The 14,517-nt window shown below is 42.2% G+C and overlaps 1 protein-coding gene and 1 long non-coding RNA gene across 18 annotated transcripts in view; both read right to left on the reverse strand.

Annotated features, from left to right (window-relative positions):
- Positions 1-2,176: 2,176 nt before the first annotated feature.
- On the reverse strand, positions 2,177-5,328 carry LOC137879075 (uncharacterized). The gene is made up of 3 exons (XR_011103700.1): positions 5,227-5,328; positions 4,255-4,326; positions 2,177-2,341 (listed from the first exon to the last, which is right to left on the reverse strand). It is a non-coding gene; the product is annotated as an uncharacterized lncRNA (long non-coding RNA).
- A 196-nt stretch (positions 5,329-5,524) lies between these two features.
- The window catches only part of LOC137878887 (protein unc-80 homolog), a 38,906-nt gene continuing 29,913 nt past the window's right edge, over positions 5,525-14,517 (reverse strand). For 11 of the 17 annotated variants that reach the window (XM_068719361.1, XM_068719373.1, XM_068719372.1 and 8 more), the window contains 14 exons: positions 12,932-13,055; positions 12,719-12,844; positions 12,501-12,624; positions 12,163-12,369; positions 11,899-12,083; positions 11,627-11,792; positions 11,305-11,484; positions 11,075-11,222; positions 10,356-10,412; positions 9,343-9,424; positions 9,115-9,220; positions 8,716-8,736; positions 8,281-8,468; positions 5,525-7,981 (listed from right to left, as the gene is read on the reverse strand). In XM_068719361.1, the coding sequence (XP_068575462.1) occupies positions 7,505-7,981; positions 8,281-8,468; positions 8,716-8,736; positions 9,115-9,220; positions 9,343-9,424; positions 10,356-10,412; positions 11,075-11,222; positions 11,305-11,484; positions 11,627-11,792; positions 11,899-12,083; positions 12,163-12,369; positions 12,501-12,624; positions 12,719-12,844; positions 12,932-13,055 (2,191 nt within the window). In that variant the 3' untranslated portion in view covers positions 5,525-7,504. The remainder of the gene's footprint in view (positions 7,982-8,280; positions 8,469-8,715; positions 8,737-9,114; positions 9,221-9,342; positions 9,425-10,355; positions 10,413-11,074; positions 11,223-11,304; positions 11,485-11,626; positions 11,793-11,898; positions 12,084-12,162; positions 12,370-12,500; positions 12,625-12,718; positions 12,845-12,931; positions 13,056-14,517) is intronic. The other 6 variants (XM_068719374.1, XM_068719367.1, XM_068719362.1 and 3 more) reach the window with 3 other exon arrangements.

The following is a 14,517-nucleotide window of genomic DNA, read 5'->3' on the forward strand; positions in this document are numbered from 1 at the left end:
GCTCAGTCAGTTAGCAGACTGCTCAGAAGACCTGCGTTCATGAGCTCGCTCCTCGTGAGGAGCAGTGATTTTTGAGTGAAAGTGATGCGTGACAACATGAGGTGAAAGGATCAAACCCTAACTGTGTTTCAGGAAGGTCCAGTCTGTTTCCTCCACACATTTGAAACACTAACAACAAAAGTGAAGGAGCTTTATAGAGAAGAGTGACAGTTTATTTTTGCAGAACAATGTGTGACGCTGCAGCAGGTCAGCCTGTCAGATCTGATGGCTCAGTGTGATAGAGGACTGATCAGGAGTCTGGAGGTTGTGGGTTCCATCCCGTGGTGAGGTTATTTTGAATGCCCAACACCCAAGATGAAGAAAACCTCTGGAAAAAAATAACATTTAAGATACTTTACAAGAATGAGAGATTGTTCTGCACATTTCAGATTGACAAATAAAACACTAGATCACATTATCAATCATGTTCAGCTCTGGTGTCTCTAATTGACTGTGGAAAAAGAACACAGCTTGGATTTGATACCTTCTCATCAGGATGCCAAACGTCACTCACTGTCAGCTGCTTATCTCAGTGAGCTATCCCTGAAGCTTGAGGCCTGCACATTTTTTTATTGGATTTGTTCTTCACACGGCGGGCTTTGAGCAAATTCCATGCCGCGAGTCGAGAGCTTTTACTCATGAGAAAAACTGAAATTCTTACCGCTTGACCATCTATGACGTTTTAATAACCCTAACCCTAACCCTAACCCTAACTAAGTAAACTATATATAAACTTAGTTAGGGTTAGGGTTAGGGTTACTAAAACGTCATAGATGGTCAAGCGGTAGAAATTTCAGTTTTTCTCATGAGTAAAAGCTCTCGACTCGCGGCACGGAATTTGCTCGAGGCCCGCTGTGTGAAGAACAAATCCCAGAACAAATGGGCGGGCCCCGAGCTTCAGGGATAGCTCACTGAGATAAGCAGCTGACAGTGAGTAACGCGCGGCATCCAGAGGAGAAGTGATCAAATCCAAACTCTGGTTCAGGAAAGTCCGGTCTGTTTCCACGGCCGATTAGAGACACCAGAGCTGAACATGATTCATAATGTGATCTAATGTTTTATTTGTGAATCTGCAGAACAATCTCTCATTCTTGTAAAGTAGCTTAAATGTTATTTTTTTTCCAGAGGTTTCTGTGTTTAAGAGCTGTGTGGAGGCAGTGTGACTGAATAGCTCAGTCAGTTAGCAGACTGCTCTGAAGTCCTGAGTTCATGAGCTCGCTCCTCGTGAGGAGCAGTGATTTTTGAGTGAAAGTGATGCGTGACAACATGAGGTGAAAGGATCAAACCCTAACTGTGTTTCAGGAAGGTCCAGTCTGTTTCCTCCACACATTTGAAACACTAACAACAAAAGTGAAGAAGCTTTATAGAGAAGAGTGACAGTTTATTTTTGCAGAACAGTGTGTGACGCTGCAGCAGGTCAGCCTGTCAGATCTGATGGCTCAGTGTGATAGAGGACTGATCAGGAGTCTGGAGGTTGTGGGCTCAATCCTGTGGCGCGGTTAATTTTAAGGTCCAACACCCAAGATGAGGAAGTCAAACATTCTATGAAGACGTACGACTTGACATAAGTGAGGCTGGGTTATGAGTGACTGGAGGTTATGAGTTTGTACCTTCAGTAATGCTTTACATTTTGAAGTGTGACACCATAAAGTAGGTGAATAAGTTCCAAAAGTCTCAGCAGAAGGACCAATCAGATAGCTCAGGATGATGGACGACTGGTTAGGAGACCAGAAGTTATGGGTTCGATCCCTGTGTGGTGCAGTGACTTTTAAGGTCAACCAGTCAAAACAGAGGAGACAAATATGCAATGACACAGACATGAGTATCAGATAACAGATAGCTGAAGGTGATAGATGACTGCTTAGGATACAGGACGTTATGGGTTCAATTCTTATGCGGTGCAGTAACTTTTGAGGTCTAACAGCCAAAGGACGAAGACAAAGATACCAAGAGAAAAAGTCAAAGTGTGAGTGACATGGTGGCGTGGAAACGTAGTACCCGGTTAGGATGGCGTCGACCCGGGTTCGCTCCTCACCTATGTGAGGACATCAATGTCCACTGCCCCAGGGGTCGAGACGTCCGTCTCCTCCTGGGTTTTCGGAAGAATGAACGGAGATGGTTATGGAAATTTTTTTATTAAAAAAAAAAAAAAAATTAGCTGCACAGCAAATTTTCAACTTTCGAACCACCCCCCACTCTCATAAGTTAGATCTCAGAGTAACCGCAGAGCAGCAGAAGAAGACGTGGATGAAGAGAAGAAACCCCGTCGTCCTCAGGTCTGGTCTGGAAAGTCTGCACTCATCTGGAGAGAGAAGAAGAGAAGGACAACGTTAGAACATGCATCACATACAGGAATTATTACTACTACTGCAACAATAACAATAAATACAACAAAGGTTATCAACGTTTTGATGACTGAGTGCAAACTATATTAGTACATTTATATGACAAACTATACTGTGACTTTTGAAAATACTTTGAATGAACTATATTATACTACTAAATGACATTTTCTGACTTTTTCTAGCAAACTACACTAATATTTTTGATGATATATTAAAATATGACATTTTTGACTTATTATACTTTGACACACTTTTTTAGGATATTTTAATATTTGCATTGCATACTATACTATAACATTTCTTTGATTTTTTTATGACAGTATACTATGATCTATTTTAAGACATACTATACTTTTTAATGACATACTATACTATGATATTTAAAAAAAAAAGTATGACACACTATACTATGATCTATTTTAAGACACACTATACTATACTTTTTAATGACATACTATACTATATTTTTTTACTTTTAATGACTCACTACTATGATCTATTTTAAGACATACTATACTACAATCTTATTTATTACTTTATCACGGCATACTATACTATATTTTTTTTACTTTTAATGACATACTATACTATTTTTTTTACATTTTAAATGACACACTATACTATGATCTATTTTAAGACAAACTATACTATTTTTATATTTTTTAATGACATACTATACTATGATCTATTTTAAGATATACTATACTATGATCTTTTTTTTTTTTTACTTTTAATGACACTATACTATATTTTTTTGTTTTTAATGACATACTATATTATGATATTTTTAATTTTTTTTATGACATACTATACTATGATATTTTTTTATTTTTAATGACATACTAAACTATGATATTTTTGTATTTTTAATGACATACTAAACTATGATATTTTTGTATTTTTAATTACATACTATACTATGATATTTTTTATTTTTTAATGACATGCTATATTATGATTTTTTTTACTTTTAATGACATACTATACTATGACTTTTTGTGAATTTAAATTATATACTTTTTTTATGTCTTTGACATTTTTGTGACATACTATCAAATCTTTTGACATTGTATTTCATGACTTTTTATGAATGACATTTTTGAAAGAAATATTTCATAACATACTGACTTCTTTATGACTTTTTAATGAAAGTGTTATGACATACTGTGCTATGACGTTTGTATGACTTTTTACGACGTACATTTATTAAAAATAAAAGACTATGACTTCATGTCTGTTTAATGACATTCTATACCTACATAGTATATTTATATTACATACTATACTATGACTTTTTGATTGACATACTATAACATGATATTTTAATTATGTATGGCATATCATTCAGATTTTTGATAACATTTTTATGGGATACTTTATCAGGATTTTGTTATGGCCTTCTATACTTTGGCATTTTTGTTTCACTATATTTTGATTTTCTTAAAGCATATTATATACTACACTATATCATGACATTGAATCACATTTTAATAATATTTTGTGGAATACTACATCATATATTTATGACCCTATATTTTGAATTTATTCATGTTGTACTATAATTTGACTTCTTTTACACTACATTTTTATGATTTTTTATTAAATACTATACAATGACTGACATTTTTATGACGTATTGTACTATGACGTTTTTATTCGTATTATCATTGTTATGGCTACATTATGACTTTTGAATTGCTTTTTTTTAATGACATTATATTGTGAATTTTTTACGACATAATATCGTACATTTGTATTACTTTTTTTGAATGACTACAACACTAACAAGAACTACAACTACAACAATAACTATAATTTGCCTGCTACCACTTCAACAACTACTACTAATAATAATTGACTTGATATTTACCAAATGTTTGTTCCAAGCGCTCCCGTTGTCGTCTCCTCCAGGCGCTTCGAGTGTCTTTGTTCATTCAGCAGTCTGGATCAAAAACAGAGACATTTAGACATTTACAACATATATTAAATCTCTCCTATCTCAATGACAGACCCTGGATTTAAACAGCCTGTTTGCATTCGATTTCATGTAAGATCGATCAAAACACTGGCAGGTATATTATACATTGATAATCTGATCATGTCATCACAATTTGCATTGTGTGACGGAGACAGGGATCACTTTTGTAAGACACTGACAATTATTTATGACATCCTATGATTTTTTTTAAGGACTATTATATTATTATATGGCTTTTTTATGACTAACATTACTATGACACTGTATACTGACTTTTTTATGAACAATTTCATCACATACTAGACTATGACTTTTTATGACATTACATTCTGACACATTTTACATTTTTTATGACATTTGTCAGGCATATTATACTATTACCTTTTCAAGACTTTTTGACAGCATACAATGTGCCTGGATGATGACAAGGAGTTAAAAGTGACTTTAAGTCACAAAATGACTCTCAATGATTTAATGGAGATCTTCACTGTCTGTCAGTCCATTAATATGGTGATAAGGTAAGAAATAATACAATAAAATACAATGAAAAAACAAATAAAACATTCATTTCCAGGTGGTCAAGTGGTTTTGACACATACTATGTAATTCCCCTGGTTTCATTCTACACACACTATTATTAAACTAAAATGCCAGATAAATATATTTTAACTCCCCTTAACAACGCGTCATCCCTGCAACACACTATTATTCCATATCATTTATGGAGTCCGCCCCCTAGTGTTCAACGTAAGGAACTGCACCAGCTAACGTTAGCTAGCTTAGCAATGGACGCCGCGACATGTGTTCGTATTTGTTTGTGTCGTTGTTGTGGCCGTTCAGCCCCTGAATGACATCGTAACTCACAGGTAACGTTAGCTGCAGGTCTCCCTCTCCCTCTTCCTCTGGTCCTCCATTCACAAACTGTCGACACGCGAGCAGCCACCGCTCAGGTTGTTGTCAGCCATCTTGGATGCGTCATCAGGTGAGCGCGTCCACCTGAGCTAAATAGTGATGACCTCACAGGAAGAGCGCATCTTCCGCTGTGTGGGGGGGGTCATTCATTGCGTCATCAAAACAATTTTAACGTGTCACTCATGTCATCGTGTTCATTTTTACTGTTACTGACTTCTCCACGGTTAGAAATGGACAGAAAGCTGAAAAGCATTGTAAACAATATCCATTTATTTAGATATTCCAGAAATATTCTGATATTCTGTAGCTTTATTCTAACTTTGCACAAAGAAGACATATTTTGACGAACACATTACATTTAAAGGGAACTCTGATTCAACAGTTCAATGGCCCTCTGACAAAAGACTTAAACCCTGACATGTGTGGTACAGTGTGTGTTTATGGATTTGAGATAGATATGTTTTAAACTGCGCAAAAATAAAAAAGATCATTTCTTAGGTGGACATGGATACAGAGGACAGGACAAGAATACATAACAAATATGTTCTCACTGCATTTCCATTTTGGGTCATAAATTAGGTAGAAACAGGGGAGTAAAGTGTGCTTTTATTAAGAATACACTTTGAATATTTGTTGAATAAACTGCATTAAGACACCTCCATAGAGGCTGCATTATTCCCTCTCTATTCCCACTGCAGAAGAATCAATGTACCCAAATGAACACTATATTTTCACGGCACTGGCATCAGCCAATAACAACACATACTGTGTGTGCGTTGGTGTGATTTATGGCACATATTAATCCTGTATTATGTGACTTAACATCATTATTACTATTGATGAAAAGGGTAAAATCGGCATGTTTTCCATACAAAAATGTGTGTTTAAAATAAATATTGAGATGATTGGATGTCTAGATATTTCGTCACATGTCCACAAACTATATGACCTCCTTAAAAGTGGACATTTAGGAGGTATGAGGTTTTCAGCAGACACAATAAACGCATTTAAAGAGACAGACGTGTAAATATTTCTCCGTTAAGGCATGGAACAAGCAACGAGGTAACAGCTATCGACTGCATCGCGGTCGCTCACTGATGTCAAGTCAACGTCACAGACACAAAACCAGAACATGACCAGCACTGCAACATCAGGACGAGTGACTGAGGCTTCTGTAAATGTTATCCGTTTTCTTTTGCTGATAAACACAACGACACCGTCTTTGGTCACAAATAAAATATTCTGCTGAGACACTGAGCAGCACAACACACACACTGTAGAAACAGAGTTAATGGGATATATGTATGTTTGACATTATGATTAGAATGAGAGCTGAAACAACAGGACTCATCTCTTACATATTATCACATTTAAATGTTTAAAATACATATACTGTATTGAATATTTACTGTATATCTCCTTCTTCATTTCAGATAAAGGCCGTAGTTTCACCCACCGCTTTAGAATGGCTCTTATAGATACACTGTCTATACAAGTTCTGCATTGTCCTCTTTTATAGTCTTTGTACAAGATAAAACATCTCCTTTTTTCAATTTATATAGATCTCCGCAATATAGACATTCAAATCTACAGTATTAGAAGCATTCATTAGTTAAATATCAATTCTTAAACATTTCTGATCTTTTATTGTGTATTCATCTAAAATAAAATTAAAAAATAAACCTTTTATCTTATAGGTCGACTTAGAAATACAGCATGACTTCACGTTGCTGTGATGAAGGAGACAAGCAATAAGGTAGATTGCTGCTAACATATACATTCAACCTTACAGAGTATGTAGCCATAAGAACAGACAAAGGACAATAATGTTGACATTCAACACGTAAAAGATTAAATAACAGACCTACAGAGAGAGGAAGGAAGGGGCAATGTTTTGCACATTTAGGAGTGTAGACCTTTGTCAGAACTAGACAACGACGCTGAGGAGGGAGCGGTTTAGTTTCAGGGGAAAGCTGAGGGGAAAACAAAAATGTCTTTTACGATTCGGGCTACAGACGGGATAGAAAACAAGTCGGTGGCTCAGTGTGGAAAACAGAAGAAGCCACACTTCTCTGTACATTCCCTTCCTTTCAAACTCAGTCAATAAAATCACACTTTACTTTTTGCTTGTGAATTGTTTGCAGCACAGCCTCCCTGTTATCCGGACCCTGCAGGTATTTGTATGGCATTTGGCTACAGATAGAAAAATACAGTACGCCTGTCAGCCCTCTCAGACGTGGGACTCGTCCAGGTCCAGGTCGACCGGGGAGAGAGGCAGGGGCCGCCGCCGGGGTGAGGGATGGGACAGCAGCGGGGTGAGGAGGGGGTTCTCTGTGCCGTCGTCCTCGCTGAGCTGCAGCAGGGTGTCGCTGCGCGGCAGGAGCGCGGTCGTGTCCTCGTCCCCGGGGCTCTCTCTGATCCTGGGCGGCCCCGGCGGCGGCGGAGGCAGGAGAGGCGCTGGCGGCAGAGGCGGAGGCGGCGGGGGGCCAGGGGCCGGCGCCGTGCCCAGCACCGGGAGCGGTGGAGGGAGAGGAGAGGCGGTGCGGGACAAGGCGAGAGGGGAGCAGGTTCGGGAGAAGGGCAGCGGGGAGCAGGTTCGGGATGGGGGTGTTGGGGTGGAAGGGCGGGAGATGGAGGGAGGAGGGGAGAGGCTGCTGCGGAGGCCCCACTGCTCTCGCTTCTCCTTACTGCTTATGACGGGGGGAACCTGGGAAGAATAAAGTGGACTTTGGATAAAACACATTTTGAAATAAAACATACCTACAGTAAAAATAAAATAAAATGTATAATAATAATCTGAGCTTTAAAATGCATTGGAGTTTTTCACAAAACTTACGCCTTATCCATATGATTATTTATTGAATGAAGGTCTTTTTTACTTTTGAATACTGACCTCTTTGGGTCTCCAAAGATTGCATAAAATGCATGGATGAATGGTTTTCAGCAGTTAATGAGAATTTGCCAAGATGGATTGTTTAACAGCTCCCTACCCACCCCTGCTCCTACCTGTGTCTTAGCAGGGCTGTGCAGGTCGGCGGTCACCGTGGCCGAGGAGACGGAGGGCACCTCCAGTGTCGGGGACTTTGAAAGGGCAGGACTGGCCTTCCTGCCCTCAGCTGGAGGGTCCATCGCGCTGGGAGTCTGCTGGCCTTGGTTCTCTGTAAAGGTCACTGACCTCTTTTGGTCTCCATGCGCTGTGGGCACACAGGCGTGCGCACGTGGTCAAAACAGAGACAACAGCGCCAGCTAGCGACTCGCTAACACATCAGCACCACCAAGAAAAAAATAAGTGGAGGCAGGGATGGAACAGGACAGGGTAGGCAGGGACTGGGAGGGGGATGCAAGACAGACATGCAGAGCGCCCTACTGGGTGAGGTTGCAGATAAAAAGGGGGCGGGCCGTTGCAGGGTGGAGAGGAGAGGGTTAAGGGTTGTGTCTCACCTTCACAGTCCAACAAAGTTTCTTTATTTCGAAACATAAGGCATGAGACAGAACAGAGTGAGAAGAGTCAGTCTGGGGACAGGTGGTACAACAAACAGCATTGGAACAAAGACGGAGGTTGTGAATGGGGAGGATGGGCCAGTTCAAGTCAGCACACAGACACTAAACATCACATTTCAACGGGATAACTCTGCTCTCACGGTGTTTAACGGTCTAGATTTGGCTTGTTGTGTGTTGATCTGAAGTGCGGGGAAAGTCCGGCTGTTACATTTTCAGTGACTCACTCATTATGTTTTAAAATTATACGTCAAACATATCCTCACGTTCAGTCAACAGCACACACACACACACACACACACACACACACACACACACATATGAAGGCATGTGTGCTGTTACCCAGTGGTTTGTTCTTGGGCTGGATGCTCCTGCGGGTTGTGGAAAGCCTCGCTCCAGATCGACCGCGTGGTTCATTCTTTGGAATGGACAGCAGGGGGCGTCGCAGCTGCAGGATTAGATTTAGAATTAGAATCCCCTCTTTTTTATGGATAAAAATCACTTCTTTATTACCGCCCGTGTAGTTTGCATAATTTCATTCAAAATGAAAGATAAAGTTAACGTCCACACCTGTCTGAGGCCTCTCTTTCTTCCTAAAGGAGGCTGGATCAGAAGGTTCTGCTGACCCGGTTCACTCTGCACACTGGCAACCCTGGTACAATCAATCAGACGAACACACACACACACACACACACACAGACACAAAAATACATCAACATGAAGAGACCAAAAGACCACCGCATCCCCAGCTGAGCTCGTTTACTGACCAAGTCTTTGACCACAATAAGTTATAGCTATTCTACCCATTCACTCACTACACGACACACACAATAAGTAACAAGACACCCAATCACAGTGCAGAAATTCATACACTGACAACACAACAAGGGATAGTAGGGGCTGGAGTAGCAACGCTCATACATTTAAAATTCCCCCTTTTCCTAAAGTGTGACTCTGTTAAATCAAATTGTAATTGGGCTAGATCAGATTTTATGTTCTCAAACGCAAAATTGGACAAAACTGGACAAAGAAAACAAAAGTGTCCTCATCTTATAGTTGCCACCCCAGTTCCCTCTTGCCCCTACAGATTGGTATCCAGAGTAGGACGCCCAATTTGATCAGCGAGAAGCCTGATAGACATGTAAACAGCATGAAACACCATGGCACCAATGGGGGAGAGGCTGACTTTAGTGATGGCACATCAACTGTAAAGACCCACAGCTAACAGAGGTGAACCAGAGCTCCCTGGCTGAGGGGGCCCTCTTTAGTTGTAGGGGGTAGGGGCCTGGTTAAGATAGCACAGCAGATGAGCTGAGAAGATGAGGGTCAGTGTGGAGCTCAAGAGGAAGTGGGGGGATAGAGGACAGAGACAAGTACCACTGGACCCACACAGAGAGATAGAGACAGGTAAGTGGGGGGTGAGGGGAGGTGTGGCGGGCCAAGACGATTTGATTGGATGTGGATGAGTGATCAACGGCGAGGCGGCCAATAGAAGGGGGCCGTCCCGAGGCGATGCCCCTCCCACCGGCAGACAGATGCAAGAACGCACCAACGGGACAGACACAGAGAGAGGGCCACTGTACCTAGAGAGGTTACCCTCCTGCAGAAGGCCCTGGGACTCATCTAGCACATTGGGTTCACTGTAAAAAGGGAGGGCGGAGGGGGAGTTTAGGGAGTGTAGTCGAGATCCGTTACCACCCGAGTCCCTGAGCCCAGACAGCGCGGTGGGAGGCCGGAGCTCTGACTACGACATTCTTACCAAGATACAGAGTCTTAGCTACTTCACAATTCTGCTCTGAGACTGTTGAACAAAAACATCATAAATCAACAGAGATATACACAGAAAAAAATGGCTGTGGTTGTGGGATATGACTGATTGGTCCTTTTCATTTATATGAATTCTACATATTACATAAATAAGCAGAGAAAAACACAAATAATTGAATTTGAGCTCAGCAGAACAGAAATACAGGAATCCTTTCAACAGAAAACACACTTAAGGGTTCAATCAGTTAGAACATTTCTCTCTGCACACCAGCTCAAATCTTTTGTCCTGTATCGTCAACCGCAGGACAAATAATGAAGATCCTGTATATTGTCACGAACCAGGACACTTTTTATACTTATCAAATAAAAAAAAGATCCGTGTTGAATTGAAACATTGTCTCTTAGATAAAAACCCCAAACTCTTCCTGTTTTTAACAGAAACTACACTAGGAAAGTTAAACATTGTGCTTGTCCATACTTGTGTGCTTCAGTGTGTATTGGTGGGCGTGCATGCATGTGTGTTGTTATGTGTTACCTGTGGCTGGGCAGCAATGTGGTGCGGGGGACCTCGGGCTGCGAGGCCGCGGAGCCGGTGGCGTGGCTGGAGAACCGGCGCTGCGCCATCATCCGAGGCAAAAAGGCTTCGTGCTCGCTCACCACGCTGGGAATACTAATGGAGTCATCTGGAAGGGAGAAGGACGGATGCGGTGAGTTCACTCCGATTTTCTACGATTGTCATGTGCAAGAAATGAGAATGTTTCTGACTCTCTTCGTCGTCCTCGTCGGTGCGGCTGAGCGTGTCTTGGGAGGGTTGGCGCGACGGTTGGCTGTCCTGCTCCCAAACTGTGCCGGTGCCGGTGTTGGAGCGCGACATCGTGGCCAAACTGAGGCGGTACGCTGACGTAGAGGTGCCCACCGTGCTGATGGACGTCTTGCCCTGGTAAGCTGTCGGATGGGGGGCAGGTCGGACACCAACACACAGGCAAAAATGTAAGTTAACAATTCGAGGAATCATCTGATATTTTATGATAACAAATATACAGATTTCCCCAAAAAAAAAAGAGTTGTTTTTGCTTCAGTGTCTGACCGGAGCCGCTGTGCACAGCCTCCTTGAGGATCTTGAGTTCATTGTTGAACTCTGCGAACAGCGAGCTCTTGCAGAGAGGTCGCGGGATGAATCGTCGCTCCAGCTGGTCAGCGATGTGGTGACGTGCTGTGATCTCCTCCTGGGAGTCCGCAGGCTGCGTCAACAACTAGGCGAACATGAACATACATGGACCAGTGAGGAAGACAAAGAGGCACATCGTTCAAAAGTGCATGCACAATTCAAGTGAATGAACAAATAAGCTGGTTCTGAACCTTGCACTGTATGAAGGGTCTCAGCAGGACAAAGATAGGAATACGGGTTCGGACGATGAAGTCAATGAAGTCCCAGAAGGCCAAGCCGCCCACTTTTCTCAGAGCCATCTCTTTCACTTGCAAGCTTAGCCGGTACCACTGGTTTCCCAACGAGCGCTCAAAGCAAACCAACACCACCTTCAGAGCTGCAGAGGGACGGTCGGAGGGAAGAGGATGAGAAGGGACCAAAAGCAGCTATAAAATGCTGTCACTTTTCATTCGTACCCAGATACGCAGCCTGGCTGGTGGACTCTGCTAATCCCTCTCTGCGCAGATCCTTCCCCGTGTCGCCCGGGGTGGAGCAGTGAGCCGGGGAAGCGTCCAGCATGAAGTTCTTTGTGCGGGAGGTGGAGATGATGCGGGGAGGCAGCAGGATATTGATGACCGTCTGGAGGAGCAGGAAGATCTCCGGCTGCTCCAGGTGGGGGCTATCTGCAAGGGGGAAACAGACGGACATTTAATTCAAGACATTTGTACAACTTGTGTTTTAATTCTATGTAACCAGGGAAGCGATACCACCGAGTCGCATAACGAGTTGTCTCAAACCACAGGTAGACTTTTACCTTTGCTTCCAGAGCCCACAGTGAGCACAAAGGGAATGAGCAGGTTGAGCAGCATCCCCTCTCGCCTCTCCTGATTGGTGAAAGGTGAGATCACGTGGCTGAGAGGAAAGTCCTCCTTCAAAGCCTAGGATGGAAAACAAAAGTTAGAAAATGGACGATGAGAGCTGCTGCTGATTAGATGTCCGATGAAGAGCCAGATAGGTTAAACTGACGCCTACCTGGATCTGCAGGGCAACCAGTCGCACCACTGCTGTGCTGAAGGGCAGCGGAGGGGAGAGGTAGGGGCTGAGGTGGAGGAGAGGAAGCCCGTCTGCCACGCTGGAGGGACCGACCACACCCATCACCTGGCACCACGCGCAAAGAAATGGCACAACTCAAACCATGATACCGACTGGTGTGTGCAGGTGTTGTGCGTCTGTGCGTTTCCATACCAGGTTGACGCAGACGTTGATCAGCGAGCGGAGGTGTGGGAGGAAGGAGATGATTGGCTGTCGCTGCAGGGTCAGGCAGATCCCCTCGATCAGGCTGCTGGCTGCCTCCCACTCCACCTGTCTCCTGGAGAACACCCACCCATACAACACCACCCCGCACCCAAATAAAGCATATTTTTTATGAATTTAAAAATAGACTAAAGCAGAAATGCCACATTCGTGTCACGTGGGACGAATTCAAGATGTTCTCTTCTTTTGAAATGACTTGAATGTGGCATGATATTAAATGTGGAGCAGATAAAAAAAAAAAAGACCATTAACATGAAACACTTACCACGCTGTCAACATTTTCCTCCATATAATCATCACCTTAATGACTGTGGTAAAGGCCATACCGACAACAAAGAGTGCAAAGCTCACAAACATAGCCAGCTGAACACTGCAGCAACAGATCCTGGTGTGAAGCACACATCTGTGACCAGTGTTCCCTCTGAGCCAGTCTCATGCCATGGAAGAGGACGCAGGTGTGCAGGTGTGTTACTTGTTTTTGCTAAACTGCGGCTGTATCTGTGGTAGAGCTGTATGTATTGGAACATTGTGTTAGTGATTCTTTCGCCTTCTAAACTCTACCAAATATCACAGCATTCAAAATATAAACAGTTAAGAGAAAGTAGCTCTATCCCTGTGGAACCTTTTTAGTCTGTTAGATTTCTATATTCTGTAGCCTTGTCTATTTTTTGTTTAATTGTTTAAATGTAAATTCAATTTCCATTGTTTAAATTAAATTAAATGTTTTTTTCTTTGCAATTTGAGCTGCTTTTACATATACAGTTGTGGTCAAAAGTTTACATACACTTGTAAAGAACATAATGTCATGGCTCTCTTGAGTTTCCAGTTATTTCTACAACTCTGATTTTTCTCTGATAGAGTGATTGGAACAGATACTTCTTTGTCACAAAAAACATTCATGAAGTTTGGTTCTTTCATGACTTTATTATGGGTTAACAGAAAAAGTGACAAAATCTGCTGGGTCAAAAATATATATACAGCAACATGAATTAGCAATTTTGGTGACTTAGAAAGTTGTGTCAATGAAATGAGCTTCATAGCATGGCCTCTTAACTTCTTGTGAGTGATTATGAGTGACTACAGCTGGTGACTTCTCTGAGGCCATTTAAATAGGGCTCATTGGATACAAACGCCCACAAACGCTACAATGGGAAAGTCAAAGGAGCTCAGCATGGATCTGAAAAAGCAAATCATTGACTTGAACAAGTCAGGAAAGTCACTTGGAGCCATTTCAAAGCAGCTGTGGGTCCCAACAGCAACAGTGCAAACAATTGTTTGTAAGTATAAATTGCATGGCACTGTTTTGTCACTGCCACGATCAGGAAGAAAACGCAAGCTATCACCTGCTGCTGAGAGAAAATTGGTCAGGAGGGTGAAGAGTCAACCGAGAACCACCAAAAAGCAGATCTGCCAAGAATTAGAAGCTGCTGGAACACAGGTGTCAGTGTCCACAGTCAAGCGTGTTTTGCATCTCCATGGACTGAGAGGCTGCCGTGCAAGAAGGAAGCCCTTGCTCC

This window comes from Cebidichthys violaceus, unplaced genomic scaffold, assembly GCF_023349555.1.
Source record: "Cebidichthys violaceus isolate CVI_PGR_0920_01 unplaced genomic scaffold, fCebVio1.0.p SCAF_24, whole genome shotgun sequence".
Taxonomy (NCBI): Eukaryota; Metazoa; Chordata; class Actinopteri; order Perciformes; family Stichaeidae; genus Cebidichthys; species Cebidichthys violaceus.